This window comes from Symphalangus syndactylus, chromosome 13, assembly GCF_028878055.3.
Source record: "Symphalangus syndactylus isolate Jambi chromosome 13, NHGRI_mSymSyn1-v2.1_pri, whole genome shotgun sequence".
NCBI lineage: Eukaryota > Metazoa > Chordata > Mammalia > Primates > Hylobatidae > Symphalangus > Symphalangus syndactylus.
The window spans coordinates 96,536,008-96,553,762 of NC_072435.2; the positions used below are offsets into that span (position 1 = coordinate 96,536,008).

Genomic DNA, 17,755 nt, shown 5'->3' on the forward strand with positions numbered 1-17,755 from the left:
TGCTTCAAAATAAAATGCCAACCATTATTTGGAGTTAAAAACTTTGTAATCTTTCGAAAATAAGATAAAAATACATAGTCTTTCTCCTCTTCTGCTTCCTGGCTCATAATTCTTCCTGCCTGTCTCACATAGTAACATAAAAATATATTCCAGAAATTATTAATGTGAATGGCGTTGTTAATGCTGGCACCATTAAGTTAAATTATGATTGTTTTGTTTAGCATTTTTCTTAAAAGTCCCCCAAAGAAAACATTTTTAAATTTCTAATTAAAATCACGTAAAATAATATTTTCAGGTTTTTCAGTCATATAGCAGGTGAGGCACCCGGATCAGCTCTCAGGCTGAAAATATATAAACATGTAGAGAAAAATTTAAAAACACCTTCTCAAATACATTAATGACCTGGGAAGAATATTTGGTATTCTAAGGCAGAAAGAAGTGGTACACAGAGCATTGCAGCCAACTTTTTCCCAAAGGGAATTTGCTGAAGTGAGTGGACTGAAGCTTTCTTTTTCTTTCTTTCTTTTTTTTTTTTTTTAATACTTTAAGTTCTAGGGTACATGTACACAGCGTGCAGGTTTGTTACATATGTATACATGTGCCATGTTGGTGTGCTGCACCCATAAACTCATCATTTACATTAGGTATATCTCCTAATGCTATCCCTCCCCCCTCCCCCCACCCCATGACAGGCCTCGGTGTGTGATGTTCCCCTTCCTGTGTCCAAGTGATCTCATTGTTCAATTCCCACCTATGAGTGAGAACATGTGGTGTTTGGTTTTTTGTCCTTGCGATAGTTTACTGAGAATGATGGTTTCCAGCTTCATCCATGTCCCTACAAAGGACATGAACTCATCCTCCTTTTTATGGCTGCATAGTATTCCATGGTGTATCTGTGCCACATTTTCTTAATCCAGTCTATCATTGATGGAGCTTTCTTTTTCAAAGCTTTCCATGGTTAGGGAAAGTGAAAGAAAATATAGAGGCCAGGTGCAGTGGCTCACCCTGTAATCCTAGCACTTTGGGAGGCTGAGGTGAGTAGATAGCTTAAGGTCAAGAGTTTGAGACCAGCCTGGGCAACATGGTAAAACCCTGTCTCTACCAAAAATACAAAAAAATTAGCCAGGCATTGTTGTGCACACCTGTAGTCCCAGCTACTCGGGAGGTGGGAGGATCACTTGAGTCTGGGAGGCAGAGATTGCAGTGAGCCAAGATCGCACCACTGCACTCCAGCCTGGGTGACAGAGGAAGATTCTGTCTCAACATAAAAGAAAATATAGGAATGACCAGCCTGTAAGTGTATACTTATATACTATATAAAACAACCATAATGTAGTCACAGTAGAGTCTATTATACAGCAATAAAAATAAACCGCATGCAATAATGTGAATGAATCTTAGTAACATAATAGTAAAAAAAGCAAGCCCCAGCAAACTACATATAGTACAGTACCTTTTCTATAAAGTTCAAAAACTAAATAGTACAATATTCAGACAAATGCATATACATATAAGTTAAAGATAAAAATGAAATTCAGGTTAAGGGAAGCAATTGATGTAAGTCCCTGGTAAAGTTTTAGTTCTTGGGCTTCATAGTGGATTTATGAGAGCATGTTGTATTATTAAAGTATTACTTTAATGGAGTCATATGGATTAAAGTTCTCTGAATGGTGTCTGGCACCCAATAGGTATTCAGCAAACATTTGTGGAATTTTATGCTGACTCAAAAGTGATAGCTGGAGGATACATTAGGAAGGACTCTTCTAGTGGCAAGTGGCAGAAATCCAGGGTAAACTGACTTAAACAACAAAAAAATGTTCAGTTAACTGGGAGAGTCAAGGGGTGATATGAGCTTCAGTAATGGCCGGATCCCAGGCCTCAAGCAGTGTCAGCAGGATGCTGCCTCTCTGCTGTCTCTGCTTTGCTTTCTTGACTTCCTTCTCAAGCAGGCTCTCTCTCTCCATACAAGGCCACCAGGAGTCCCAGGCTTTTGCCTTCTGTGGGCTTAGTGATCATTCACTAAGTGATAGTTCTAGCAGACATCTTGATGATGTCACTGATCAGTTCTGGCTCATCTTTTGAGCTGAGATCAGGCAGGTGGAGGGGGAAGTCCTAGTCAACCCACACAGATGATTCCCCAGAGGAGAAGAGATATTATTTTATCAGAAGAAAAATGCTGGACAAGCAAAACAACAGATATCTACTATAGAGAAACTGTCCAAACTTCCCTCCTATTGAATGAGGACTATATAATGAGAATGGAAGAGATTTGAGAATCAGAAAAATCATAGTTTGAATGCAACATTTTCCTGTGTCTTTATAGATACCGGGACTACCGTGACCCACCTCATTCACTGGTGCCCTATGGCTACACACTGCAGTTTTGGCATGTCCTAGCTGCTCGATTAGCTTTTATCATTGTCTTTGAGGTAAGTTTCCTCAGCCAAATTCTTTATTTCCTTTGAAATAATGAAGTCAGTAGGAGTCATGAATAAAAATAAAAGTGATGGGGATTTTGAATGTGATTATCTATACTTCCAGAAGTAGTAGTGTCATATTGTGTAACCTCTTTTTGATCTTTTCTTAATTGAAGTATTTATTTTTCCAAGACATATTTGAAAGTCCATAGTTGGTTTTTAATGGACAAATCTGAACTCGTTGGTCCTAAATGTAATTTTCTGGGGCCATAGTTCTTAAACTTTAGCAAAAATGCAGTTTTTCCATCCTCACTCCCAGATATTCTGACATATCATGTCTGTGACTTGTTTTTCATGAGCTCCCTGTAATGATTCTGACTATAGGCATTCTGGGACCATAATTTGGAAACATTTGGAAAACACCAGCCCAGTAAGACTCATTCTTTTTTCTTTTTCTTTTTCAACTTTTATTTTAGATACAGTGGGTACATGCGCAAGTTTGTTACAAAGTTACATTGCACAATGTTGAGGTTTGGGGTGCGACTGAACCTACCACCCAGGTAGTGAGCATAGTATTCAATAGGTAGTTATTCAGCCGTTGTCCCCTCCCTCTCTCCCCTCTCTAGTAGTCCCCAGTGTCTGTTGTTCTCATCTTTATGTCCACGTGTACCCAGTGTTTAGCTTCCACTCTAAGTACGTACAGTAAGAACATGCAGTGTTTAGTGTTCAGTTTCCACATTAGTTCACTTAAGATAACGGCCTCCAACTACATCCATGTTGCTGCAAAGGACATGGTTTCATTCTTTTTTATGGCCACATAGTATTCCATGATGTATACATACCACATTTTCTATCCGGTCCACCACTGATGGGCACCCAGGTTTATTCCATGTCTTTGCTATTGTGAATAGTCCTGTGATTGACACATGAGTACATGTGTCTTTTTGGTAGAATGCTTTATTTTCCTTTGAGTATATACCCAGAAATGGGATTGCTGGGTTGAGTGGTAGTTAAACCCTTTGTTCTTTGAGAAATCTCCAGACTACACAGTAGCTAGACTAATTTATATTTCCACCAACAGTGTGCAGGTGTCCCCTTTTCTCTGCAGCCTCGCCAGCATCTGTTAATTTGTTTACTTTTTTTTTTTTTTTTTTTTTTAGACTGAGTCTCACTCTGTCACCCAGGCTGGAGTGCAGTGGCACAATCTCGGCTCACTGCAACCTCTGCCTCCCGGGTTCAAGCAATTCTCTGCCTCAGCCTCCTGAGCAGGTGGGATCACAGGCACCCGCTACCACGCCCGGCTAACTTTTGTATTTTTAGTAGAGACGGGGTTTCACTGTCTTGGCCAGGCTGATCTTAACCTGACCTCATGATCCATCCACCTTGGCCTCCCAAAGTGCTGGGATTACAAGCGTGAGCCACTGCACTTGGCCTGACTTTCTAATAAGAGCCGTACTGACTGGTGTGAGATGGTATCTCATTGTGGTTTTGATTTGCATTTCTCTAATCTCTTTAGAGATTCTGAGCATTTTTTCATATTATTGTTGTCTGCTTGTATATCTTCTTTTGAGAAGTATCTGTTTGTGTCCTTTGACCACTTTTTAATGGCGTTATTTGTTTTTTACATGTTGATTTGTTTAAGTTCCTTACAGATTCTGGATATTAGACCTTTATTGGATGCATAGTTTGCAAATATTTTCTCCCATTCTGTACGGTGTCTGTTTACTTCTTTGATAGTTTCTCTTGCTGTGCAGAAGCTCTTTAGTTTAATTAGATTCTACTTAGCAATTTTTGTTTTTGTTGCAATTGCTTTTCAGGACTTCACCATAAATTCTTTGCCCAGGCCAGTACTGAGAAGGGTATTTCCTAGGTTTTTTTCTAGCATTTTTATAGTCGAGGTCTTACATTTAAGTCTTTAATTCATCTTGTGTTAAATTTTGTATATGATGATAGGTAGAAGTCCAATTTCATTCTTCTGCATATGGATAGCCAGTTATCTCAGCACCATTTATTGAACAAGGAATCCTTTCCCCATTGCTTGTTTTTGTCAAGTTGGAGATTCACTCTTTCTAAATGTCTCCAATTATTGCCATAATTACCACACATATTGAAATATACTGATTCATATAGTTAATTTATGATTTTCAAATAGTTATCAGGATTTCCCAACATGATTATAAGCATTGTCCAATGGGACTGGGTATTACAAGTGGTACTTCTGGTTGTGTATCATCACAGAATTATTTATATTCGATCATCCAAGTAAGTATTTATTAGCTAAGACTCAAAATGGAATTATAAAGTAAAATCTGTCTAGCAATTGTCTATATTATATGTCAATAAAAATATATTATCTATTTTCTTTCAGGGTTTAAGAAAATTGCTGTAAAAATAGTTCGCATTTCTATGACTCTAGTCATAAATGGAAATTTCATCTCTTGTCACATATATTAAAGCTGGATTAATAAAAGCCAAGTTTGCCTCTTGGCTTGGTTCTAAAGTTTCCTAGACCTCTTCAAGACTATTCTATCACTGCTTTTTCCTTCACTCCAGGGAACCAAGAGAAGAAAATATTAAGCTGCTCTTCCCTGGAAATTAGCTTACCAATGGCACATTCTTTCTTTAAAGAAGATATTTTTAACCCACCACTGTCTTAAAATTTTTCAGACAAAACTTCTTGTTTGGTTGGGGTTTTTTATTTGTGTTTTTTATTTTAAGTTCCGGGGTACATGTGCAGGACATGCAGGTTTGTTACATAGGTAAACATGTGCCACGGTCATCTGCTGCACAGATCAACCCATCACCCAGGTATTAAGCTCAGCATCCCTTAGCTATTCTTTCTAAAGCTCTCCCTTCCCCCCACCCACCCCCAAAAGGCCCCTGTGTGTGTTGTTTCCCACCATGTGTCCATGTGTTCTCATCCTTCAGCTCCCACTTATAAGTGAGAACATGTGGTATTTGGTTTTCTGTTCCTTTGTTAGTTTGCTGAGGATAACAGCTTCCAGTTCTGTCCATGTCCCTGCAAAGGACATGATCTCATCCCTTTTTATGGTTGCATAGTATTCCATGGTGTATATGTACCACATTTTTTTATCCAGCCTATCATTGATGGGCATTTGGGTTGATTCTGTGCCTTTGCTGTCGTGAATAGTGCTGCAATGAACATATGCATGCATGTATGTTTATAATAGAATGATTTATATTCCTTTCTAATAAGAGCCATACTGACTGGTGTGAGATGATATTTCATTGTGGTTTTGATTTGCATTTCTCTAATCTCCCTAGAGATTCTGAGCATCTTTTCATATTATTGTTGGCTGCTTGTATATCTTCTTGTGAGAAGTATCTGTTTGTGTCCTTTGCCATACAAGTTATAGAATTGCTGGGTAAAATGGGATTTCTGCTTATAAATCACTGAGGAATTGCCACACTGTCTTCCACAATGGTTGAACTAATTTATACTCCCACCAACAGTGTAAAAGTGTTCCTTTTTCTCTGAAACCTTGCCAGCGTCTGTTGTTTCTGGACTTTTAAATGATCAACATACTGACTGGCGTAAGATGGTGTCTCATTGTGATTTTTATTTGCATTTATTTAATTATCAGTGATGTTGAGCTTTTTTTCATATCTTTGTTGGCCACATGAATGTCTTCTTTGGAAGAGTGTCTGTTTTTGCCCACTTTTTAATGGGGTTTCTTGGTATTTTCTTGTAGATGTGTTTAAGTTCCTTGTAGACTCTGGATATCAGACCTTTGTTAGATGGATAGATTGCAAAAATTTTCTCCCATTCTGTAGGTTAGCTGTTTGCTCTGATGATAGTTTTTTTGTGCTGTGCAGAAGTGCTTTCATTTAATTAGATCCCATTTGTCAATTTTTTCTTTTGTTGCAATTGCTTTTGGTGTTTTCATCATGAAATTTTTGCCCATGCCTACATCCTGAATGGCATTGCCTAGATTTTCTTCTAGGATTTTTATAGTTTGGGGCTTTACATTTAAGTCTTTAATCTATCTTGAGTTAATTTTTATATAAGGTGTAAGGAAGGGGTTCAGTTTCGATTTTCTGCATATAGCTAGCCAGTTCTCCCAGAACCATTTATTAAATAGGGAATCCTTTCCCCCATTGCTTGCTTTTGTCAGGTTTGTCAAAGATCAGATGGTTATAGATGTGTGGTCTTATGTCTGAGATCTCTAATCTGTTCCATTGGTCTATGTGACTGTTTTTGTACTAGTACCCTGCTGTTTTGGTTACTGTAGCCTTTTAGTATAATTTGAAGTTGGGCAGTGTGATGCTTCCAGCTTTATTCTTTTTGCTTAGTCTTGTCTTGGCTATCTGGACTCTTTTTTGGTTCCACATGAATTTTAAAAGAGTTTCTTCTAATTCTGTAAAGAGTGTCAATGGTAGTTTAATGGGAATAGCATTGAATCTACAAGTTACTTTGGGCAGATGGCCATTTTCACAATATTGATTCTTCCTATCTGTGAGCATGGAACATTTTTCCATCTGCTTGTGTCCTTTCTGATTTCCTTGAGCAGTGCTTTGTAGTTCTTGAAGAGATCATTCACTTTTCTTGTTAGCTGTATTCCTAGGTATCTTATTCTTTTATAGCAGTTGTGAATGGGAGTTCATCCATGATTTGGCTCTCTGCTTGCCTGTTGTTAGTGGTTAGGAATACTAATGATTTTTGCACATTGATTTTGTATCCTGAGACTCTGCTGAAGTTGCTTATCAGCTTAAGAAGCTTTTGGGCCAAGATGATGGGATTTTCTAGATACAGGATCATGTCATCTGCAAAAAAAAAGATAATTTGACTTCCTCTCCTCCTATTTGAATACCCTTTATTTATTTCTCTTGCCTGATTGCCTGGGCCAGAACTTCCAATACTGCATTGAAAAGGAGTGGTGAGAGAGAGCATCCTTGTCTTGTGCTGGTTTTTAAGGGGAATGCTTATTGAGAGTTTTTTTTTTTTTTTTTTCTACTTTAGGTTTTAGGGTACATGTGCACAATGTGCAGGTTTGTTACATATGTATCCATGTGCCATGTTGACTTCCTGCACCCATTAACTCGTCATTTAGCATTAGGTATATCTCCTAATGCTGTCCCTCCCCCCTCCCCCCACCCCACAACAGTCCCCGGAATGTGATGTTCCCCTTCCCATGTCCATGAGTTCTCATTGTTCAATTCCCACCTATGAGCGAGAACATGCGGTGTTTGGTTTTTTGTCCTTGCGATAGTTTACTGAGAATGATGTTTTCCAGTTTCATCCATGTCCCTACAAAGGACACGAACTCATCATTTTTTATGGCTGCATAGTATTCCATGGTGTATATGTGCCACATTTTCTTAATCCAGTCTATCGTTGTTGGACATTTGGGTTGGTTCCAACTCTTTGCTATTGCGAATAGTGCCGCAATAAACATACGTGTGCATGTGTCTTTATAGCAGCATGATTTATAGTCCTTTGGGTATATACCCAGTAATGGGATGGCTGGGTCAAATGGTACTTCTAGTTCTAGATCCCTGAGGAATTGCCACACTGACATCCACAATGGTTGAACTAGTTTACAGTCCCACCAACAGTGTAAAAGGGTTCCTGTTTCTCCACATCCTCTCCAGCACCTGTTGTTTCCTGATTTTTTAATGATGGCCATTCTAACTGGTGTGAGATGGTATCTCACTGTGGTTTTGATTTGCATTTCTCTGATGGCCAGTGATGATGAGCATTTCTTCATGTGTTTTTTGGCTGCATAAATGTCTTCTTTTGAGAAGTGTCTGGTTCATGTCCTTTGCCCACCTTTTGATGGGGTTGTTTGTTTTTTTCTTGTAAATTTGTTTGAGTTCATTGTAGATTCTGGATATTAGCCCTTTGTCAGATGAGTAGGTTGCAAAAATTTTCTCCCATTCTGTAGGTTGCCTGTTCACTCTGATGGTAGTTTCTTTTGCTGTGCAGAAGCTCTTTGGTTTAATTAGATCCCATTTGTCAATTTTGGCTTTTGTTGCCATTGCTTTTGGTGTTTTAGACATGAAGTCCTTGCCCACGCCTATGTCCTGAATGGTATTGCCTAGGTTTTCTTGTAGGATTTTAATGGTTTTAGGGCTAACATTTAAGTCTTTAATCCATCTTGAATTAATTTTTGTATAAGGTGTAAGGAAGGGATCCAGTTGCAGCTTTCTACATATGGCTAGCCAGTTTTCCCAGCACCATTTATTAAATAGGGAATCCTTTCCCCATTTCTTGTTTTTGTGAGGTTTGTCAAAGATCAGATAGTTGTAGATATGCGGCATCATTTCTGAGGGTTCTGTTCTGTTCCATTGATCTATATCTCTGTTGTGGTACCAGTACCATGCTGTTTTGGTTACTGTAGCCTTGTAGTATAGTTTAAAGTCAGGTAGCGTGATGCCTCCAGCTTTGTTCTTTTGGCTTAGGATTGACTTGGCGATGCGGGCTCTTTTTTGGTTCCATATGAAGTTGAAAGTAGTTTTTTCCAATTCTGTGAAGAAAGTCATTGGTAGCTTGATGGGGATGGCATTGAATCTATAAATTACCTTGGGCAGTATGGCCATTTTCACGATATTGATTCTCGGGTTACCCACAAAGGGAAGCCCATCAGACTAACAGCTGATCTCTCGGCAGAAACTCTACAAGCCAGAAGAGAGTGGGGGCCGATATTCAACATTCTTAAAGAAAACAATTTTCAACCCAGAATTTCCTATCCAGCCAAACTAAGCTTCATAAGTGAAGGAGAAATAAAATACTTTACAGACAAGCAAACGCTGAGTGATTTTGTCACCACCAGGCCTGCCCTAAAAGAGCTCCTGAAGGAAGCACTAAACATGGAAAGGAACAACCGGTACCAGCCACTGCAAAAACATGCCAAATTGTAAAGACCATTGAGGCTAGGAAGAAACTGCATCAACTAATGGGCAAAATAACCAAGTAACATCATAATGACAGGATCAGATTCACACATAACAATATTAACGTTAGCCGGGCGTGGTGGCTCACGCTTGTAATCCCAGCACTTTGGGAGGCCGAGGCGGGCGGATCACGAGGTCAGGAGATCGAGACCACGGTGAAACCCCGTCTCTACTAAAAATACAAAAAATTAGCCGGGCGTGGTGGCGGGCGCCTGTAGTCCCAGCTACTCGGAGAGGCTGAGGCAGGAGAATGGCGTGAACCCGGGAGGCGGAGCTTGCAGTGAGCCGAGATTGCACCACTGCACTCCAGCCTGGGCGACAGAGCGAGACTCCGTCTCAAAAAAAAAAAAAAAAAAAAAAAACAATATTAACGTTAAATGTAAATGGACTAAATGCTCCAATTAAAAGACACAGACTGGCAAACTGGATAAGAAGTCAGGACCCATCAGTGTGCTGTATTCAGGAAACCCATCTGACGTGCAGAGACACACATAGACTCAAAATAAAGGGATGGAGGAAGATCTATCAAGCAAATGGAAAACAAAAAAAGGCAGGGGTTGCAATCCTAGTCTCTGATAAAACAGACTTTAAACCAACAAAGATCAAAGGAGACAAAGAAGGCCATTACATAATGGTAAAGGGATCAATTCAACAAGAAGAGCTAACTATCCTAAATATATATGCACCCAACACAGGAGCACCCAGATTCATAAAGCAAGTCCTCAGTGACCTACAAAGGGACTTAAACTCCCACACAATAATAATGGGAGATTTTAACACCCCACTGTCAACATTAGACAGATCATCGAGACAGAAAGTTAACAAGGATATCCAGGAATTGAACTCAGCTCTAAACAAAGTGGACCTAATAGACATCTACAGAACTCTCCACCCCAAATCAACAGAATATACATTTTTTTCAGCACCACACCACACCTATTCCAAAATTGACCACATAGTTGGAAGTAAAGCTCTCCTCAGCAAATGTAAAAGAACAGAAATTATAACAAACTCTCAGACCACAGTGCAATCAAACTAGAACTCAGGATTAAAAAACTCACTCAAAACCGCTCAACTACATGGAAACTGAACAACCTGCTCCTGAACGACTACTGGGTACATAATGAAATGAAGGCAGAAATAAAGATGTTCTTTGAAACCAATGAGAACAAAGACACAACATACCAGAATCTCTGGGACACGTTCAAAGCAGTGTGTAGAGGGAAATTTATAGCACTAAATGCCCACAAGAGAAAGCAGGAAAGATCCAAAATTGACACCCTAACGTCACAATTAAAAGAACTAGAAAAGCAAGAGCAAACACATGCAAAAGCTAGCAGAAGGCTAGAAATAACTAAAATCAGAGCAGAACTGAAGGAAATAGAGACACAAAAAACCCTTCAAAAAATTAATGAATCCAAGGCTGGTTTTTTGAGAAGATCAACAAAATTGATAGACCACTAGCAAGACTAATAAAGAAGAAAAGAGAGAAGAATCAAATAGATGCAATAAAAAATGAAAAAGGGGATATCACCACTGATCCCACAGAAATACAATCTATCATCAGAGAATACTACAATCACCTCTATGCAAATAAACTAGAAAATCTAGAAGAGATGGATAAATTCCTCGACAAATACACCCTCCCAAAATTAAATCAGGAAGAAGTCGAATCTCTGAATAGACCAATAACAGGTTCTGAAATTGTGGCAATAATCAATAGCTTACCAACCAAAAAGAGTCCAGGACCTGATGGATTCACAGCTGAATTCTACCAGAGGTACAAGGAGGAACTGGTACCATTCCTTCTGAAACTATTCCAATCAATAGAAAAAGAGGGAATCCTCCCTAACACATTCTATGAAGCCAGCATCGTCCTGATACCAAAGCCAGGCAGAGACACAACCAAAAAAGAGAATTTTAGACCAATGTCCTTGATGAACATTGATGCAAAAATCCTCAATAAAATACTGGCAAACCGAATCCAGCAGCACATCAAAAAGCTTATACACCATGATCAAGTGGGCTTCATCCCTGGGATGCAAGGCTGGTTCAACATATGCAAATCAATAAATGTAATCCAGCATATAAACAGAACCAAAGACAAAAACCACATGATTATCTCAATAGATGCAGAAAAGGCCTTTGACAAAATTCAACAACCCTTCATGCTAAAAACTCTCAATAAATTAGGTATTGATGGGACGTATCTCAAAATAATAAGAGCTATCTACAACAAACCCACAGCCAATATCATACTGAATGGGCAAAAACTGGAAGCATTCCCTCTGAAAACCAGCACAAGACAGGGATGCTCTCTCTCACCCCTCCTATTCAACATAGTGCTGGAAGTTCTGGCCAGGGCAATCAGGCAGGAGAAGGAAATAAAGGGTATTCAATTAGGAAAAGAGGAAGTCAAACTGTCCCTGTTTGCAGATGACATGATTGTATATCTAGAAAACCCCATTGTCTCAGCCCAAAATCTCCTTAAGCTGATTAGCAACTTCAGCAAAGTCTCAGGATACAAAATCAATGTACAAAAATCACAAGCATTCTTGCACACCAATCAGACAAACAGAGCCAAATCATGAGTGAACTCCCATTCACAATTGCTTCAAAGAGGATAAAATACCTAGGCATCCAACTTACAAGGGATGTGAAGGACCTCTTCAAGGAGAACTACAAACCACTGCTCAATGAAATAAAAGAGGATACAAACAAATGGATGAACATTCCATGCTCATGGGTTGGAAGAATCAATATTGAGAGTTTTTAACATGAAGGGATGTTAAATTGTATCAAAGACCTTTTCTGCAGCTATTGAGATAATCATGTGGTTTTTGTCTTTAGTTCTGCTTATGTGATGAATTACTTAGGCTTATGTTATGTTTACTGATTTGCATATGTTGAACCAACTTTTTATCCCAGGGATGAAGCCAACTTAATCATGGTAGATAAGCTTTTTGATGTGCTGCTGGATTTGGTTTGCCAGTATTGTATTGAGGCTTTTTGCATCAATGTTCATCGGGTATACTGGCCTGAAGTTTTTTTGTTGTTGTTGTCTTTCTGCCAGGTTTTGGTATCAGGATGACACTGGCCTCATAAATGAGTTAAGGAGGAGTCCCTCCTTTTTAATTTTTTGGAATAGTTTCCATAGAAATGGTATCAGCTCTTCATTGTACCTCTGGTAGAATTCAGCTGTAAATCTGTCAGACAAAACTTTTTAAAAGGTTGCCTTAAGTTATTTGGCTTTTCAAATAGAATTTTCCATTTTCTTTTAACATCTTGTTGTTAACTATTTGAAAATATGAGAACTATGCAGAAAAGCTTAATTTTTTGCCATCAATGCATCACCAAATTTATCAAGTTTTAAATAAAACGAAGAATACTTAGCAGTATCATTTGAACAAGATTTAGTCTCTAATACTTTAGAATTGTAATAGCCTTTAAATTGTCATCTAGTACTTTATTGGTCACCATTATATAGATGAGCAGAAGTGACAGTGACTCTGGAATTCCAGCTATTAGTATTTCAAGTAAAGAATTTGTGACTGTTTACCAAAAAGAAAAAAGCTTATTCCTGAAATGATCATTTGCCTAGGCCCACTGATAATTCTTATAACCAAGATTTATAAAGCACTTGACAGTCTACAAGGCATTTTTAAACATTTTCTCATAATTCTCACAATACTCATTTTATAGATGAGTGGAATGAGGCTCAGATAAATTAAATAATTCATCCTCAGGTAGACAGACAGCCCTTAAGCAGTGAAAGCTACCAGCTTCAACCTGGGGTTTCTGACTCCACAGAATACATTCTTCTGGCTCTCCTTTGAATTAATTATCTGACCATTCTTTTCCCACCTTCCTTCTGGACTCCTCTTTCTATTCCTTAGGTGGTGCCATCAGACCAGTTCAGGCCTCAACTGTCCTATCATCTTGCATTACACACACCTCCCCTGGCCTCTTTCCACTCTCCACATATCCCAGAGGGTCCACATCCTTCTTCAGCCAACTCTCTAACCTCATTCAGGATGCACAGTAGACCTGACTCTGTTACATTCTCCTCTGTGTTTTTAGCACCTCGTGTTTTGTATAAAGCACCTCATTTCATATCTGATCCCAGACCTCCCAAAAGACCTAAGGGATCGAATGAGAAGAGAGAAGTACTTGATTCAGGAGATGATGTATGAAGCAGAACTGGAACGTCTCCAGAAGGAACGAAAGGAGAGGAAGAAGAATGGAAAAGCACACCACAACGAGTGGCCATGACCATGTAGGTGAGAGGTGTGCTCAGCGTCTGAGGCCAGTCCAAGGTTGAGTGGGAGCTTTAAACTCCCTGAAGCAAAGCTTACCATTGTTGCAGGAACAGGGATCAAAATAAACTCCTTAGAAGCTTCCCAATCCAAAAGAAGCTTGTTTTTTACTTCAATCATTGCAAACTTTGTTTGATCTTCCCCTCCCACATACCTTCTGCGACACTTCTCTGCCTTCTTTCCAGACTCTGGCCTATCAGTCAAGGTCTTCATGAGTTGGCCTAGGAGTTCCCTGAAACAAAGCTTCCTCTCTCTTTTCCTGCAGCCGGGCTGTTTTCTTTAATATCCCCAGGGAAACATGCCCCTTCTTTCTAGGTGGGTGGGAGGCAGACATTAGTAAAGAGAATTCTTCCTGAAAGCCTCAGTGGCCAGAGACCAAGGTGCAACAGGGCTGTCCTGGGCTGCAGGACCAGTAACTGATGAAGAATTTCTTCTGGCCCCACTGCTACTGGCTGCTTTCTTCCCAAAAAGGCTATTTCTAATTTTTGCTTGAAAGCATAGTATCTGCCTGTCTGTTTCTATTTCCCCAATAGTTGGCAGGATGTGATGTTGCTTCAGACTGCCCTTCTGACTCAGTCTGTTCACCCATAAAGCAAGCATAAAAATGTTTATACCATCCCTGACTCCATTTGGGGTTACAAATTCTTTGAATGCCTTTGGTGCATGGTAAGTACAAACCATTGCACCTCGTGTTTTAAAGCAATTGTGTATACATAAGATCTTTATGCCTTCTTTTCTCTTTCCAGGAAATAGTCCCTTTCCAGGCCAAGGACCTGAATTCTGCTTACTTCTCCTGGCTGTGCAAAAGCACACTCAAGTGAATGACTAAAAATGCAACCGCAGTGCATGTTGCAGACACCAGTGGCCGCAGGAGGGTCAGCATCCAGTAGAGGACTGGCGTTGGAGTCACACTGCTGTGAAATCACGTTGCAGTCCAGCGCACAATTGCTATCTATCCATAGACCATTCTTGACCAAGCAAGCATGCACATTATGGGCAGTTACATTCTCAAGTTTTTAAAATCAAGGGGAACTTGTATACTGGGCCTGTTTTTCAGCCTGTTTGCTACCTTTTTTGCATTCTATCCCATGTGAATTTTACAGACACTGGGCTAAAAAGGGTATTCAGACACATGGACACACATTCTTAGAATGTCATCATATGGTCTTAATTAATTCCATGTCACCAACAACACAGACAAGACCCTGTTTACAACTTTTTCTTTCCTTTTTTTTAATTTTAGACCTTTCTGAAAAGATTATTATATATGACATATCTATAGCTATGTGTATGGCCATAGATGTATTTCTGTGTGTACATATGTATAGTCATGTATTCCTGCATATGTACATACAAATACAGAGATATATAAAGTACATAGAAATTCGTTACTTGTAAATAGCCAAAAGGTACTGACATGAATGAATTTTTACATTTAAATAGTCATCAATATGAAGCCATGATTAATGCTTGTATAATGTGATGCAATAAAATTTAAAATAAATTTATGCACATGGAATATTTTCAGCTGGCTCTTCTGAAATTCTGTTGTATTTTTGTCTCATAGAATAAAATCACAGAATAAGTGGAATCTTTAATGTGAGGAGAATATCTGAGGGACTTTGCAAGAAATCAGATGTTTATTGGATAAATGCATGCAAAAACAAACATATAGCCAAATATCAGCGTATGTTTCTGATGAACTTTTTTCCTCAGTCTTGATGGTGGAATATTTTAAATATAAGCCATAATGAATATGCCATAATTTGAGGATTTGATAATCTACCCAATTTTATTTTATTATTTTTTTAATTTTTTTTTGCACACAAAACAAACATTTTCTAAAAGTACATACAAACAAAAAGATGCATATCAAACATATTAGGAAGGTTGCACATGGGAAGACGGGGAATAGAAATGGGGGGTGGGAATTAAAATAAATGAGAGAGGGACTTTGTATGGATCAATGATAATAACTCAGTCCTCTATTTGACAAAGAAGAAGGAAAAGGAAGAGGAAGAAAAAGAAAGTGGGATAAAGGATCAGAAAGGGAGGAAAATAGAAAAAATTAAGAGTATGACTCCAGGGTAGACCTGTTTCGTTGTCGCTGGGTTGGTTGGTTGGTTTGTCTGTTGTATTTTTCATATGTTTCGCCATGTTGGCCAGGCTGGTCTCGAACTCCTAGCCTCAAGTGATCAACCCGCCTCAGCCTCCCAGAGTACCGGGACTACAGGCGTGAGCCACCACGTCCAGCCCCCACATTGCTTCTGGCCTCTGTGGTAGACCTCCCAGAAGAGGCAGCCGGGCAGAGGCGCTCCTCACTTCCCAGACAGGGCGGCCGGGCAGAGGCGCTCCCCACATCCCAGACGGGGCGGCCGGGCAGAGGCGCTCCTCACTTCCCAGACAGGGTGGTGGCTGGGCAGAGGCGCTCCTCACATCGCAGATGGGCGGCCAGGCAGAGGCGCTCCTCACTTCCCAGACGGGGCGGCCGGGCAGAGGCACTCCTCACTTCCCAGATGGGGCGGCCCGGCAGATGCGCTCCTCAGTTCCCAGACGGGGCGGCCGGGCAGAGGCGCTCCTCACTTCTTCCCAGACGGGGCGGCCGGGCAGAGGCGCTCCTCACTTCTTCCCAGACGGGGCGGCCGGGCAGAGGCGCTCACTTCTTCCCAGACGGGGCAGCCGGGCAGAGGCGCTCCTCACTTATTCCCAGATGATGGGCAGCCAGGCAGAGGCGCTCCTCACATCCCAGACAATGGGCGGCCGGGCAGAGGCGCTCCTCCCTTCCCAGATGGGGCGGCCAGGCAGAGGCGCTCCTCACTTCTTCCCAGACGGGGCGGCCGGGTAGAGGTGCTAACTTACCAGACGATGAGCGGCCAGGCAGAGGCGCTCCTCACATCCCAGACGATGGGCGGCCAGGCAGAGGCACTCCTCCCTTCCCAGACAGGGTGGCCGGGCAGAGGCGCTCCTCACTTCTTCCCAGACGATGGGCAGCTGGGCAGAGGTGCTCCTCACATCCGAGACAATGGGCGGCCGGGCAGAGGCGCTCCTCCCTTCCCAGATGGGGCGGCCGGGCAGAGGCGCTCCTCACTTCTTCCCAGACGGGGTGGTGGCCTGGCAGAGGCACTCCTCACTTCTTCCCAGACGGGGCGGCCAGGCAGAGGCGCTCATCACATCGCAGATGGGTGGCCGGGCAGTGGCGCTCCGCACATCCCAGACGATGGGCGGCCAGGCAGAGGCGCTCCTCACTTCCCAGGCGGGGCGGACGGGCAGAGGCGCTCCTCACATCCCAGACGATGGGCGGCCAGGCAGAGAAGTTCCTCACTTCCTAGACGGGGCGGCCGGGCAGAGATGCTCCTCACTTCTTCCCAGACGGGGTGGCCAGGCAGAGGCACTCCTCACTTCCTAGATGGGGTGGCGGCCAGGCAGAGTCGCTCCTCACATCCCAGACGATGGGCGGCCGGGCAGAGGCGCTCCTCACATCCCAGAGGATGGGCAGCCAGGCAGAGACGTTCCTCACTTCCTAGACGGGGTGGCGGCTGGGCAGAGGCGCTCCTCACCTCCCAGACAGGGCGGCTGGGCAGAGGAGCGCCTCACAACCCAGAGGATGGGTGGCCAGGCAGAGACGCTCCCCACCTCCCAGATGGGGCGGCGGCTGGGCAGAGGCTGCAATCCCAGCAACCTGGGAGGCCAAGGCAGGCGGCTGGGAGGCAGAGGCTGCAGCGAACCAAGACCACGCCACCGCACTCCAGCCCAGGCAACACTGAGCACCAAGTGAGCGAGACTCCGTCTGCAGTCCCAGCACCTCAGGAGGCCGAGGTGGGCAGACCACTCCAGGTCAGGAGCTGGAGACCAGCCTGGCTGACATGGCGAAACCGCGCCTCCAGCCAAAGGAGAAAAAACAGGGAGGGGCGGTGGCGGGCGCCGGCAATCCCAGGCAGCCCGCAGGCCGGGGCAGGAGAATCACGGGAGCCAGAGGCAGGGAGTCTGCAGCGAGCTGAGTGTACTCCAGCCTGGGCAACAGAGGGAAGAAAAGAAAGAAGCAAGCAAGATGGAAGGAAGGGAGGGAGGGAGGGAGGCTAATCTACCCAATTTTATAAGTCCTCATAA

The 17,755-nt window shown here is 42.0% G+C and overlaps 1 protein-coding gene across 6 annotated transcripts in view; it reads left to right on the plus strand.

Moving 5' to 3' along the window:
- ANO4 (anoctamin 4) overlaps positions 1–15,175 on the plus strand; it is a 394,030-nt gene extending 378,855 nt beyond the window's left edge. For 5 of the 6 annotated variants that reach the window (XM_055236693.2, XM_055236695.2, XM_055236696.2 and 2 more), the window contains 3 exons: positions 2,324–2,429; positions 13,413–13,608; positions 14,395–15,175. In XM_055236693.2, coding sequence (XP_055092668.1) covers positions 2,324–2,429; positions 13,413–13,604 — 298 coding nt within the window. In that variant the 3' untranslated portion in view covers positions 13,605–13,608; positions 14,395–15,175. Of the gene's footprint in view, positions 1–2,323; positions 2,430–13,412; positions 13,613–14,394 lie in introns of all 6 variants that reach the window. The other variant, XM_055236694.2, reaches the window with a different exon arrangement.
- The last annotated feature ends 2,580 nt before the right edge of the window (positions 15,176–17,755 follow it).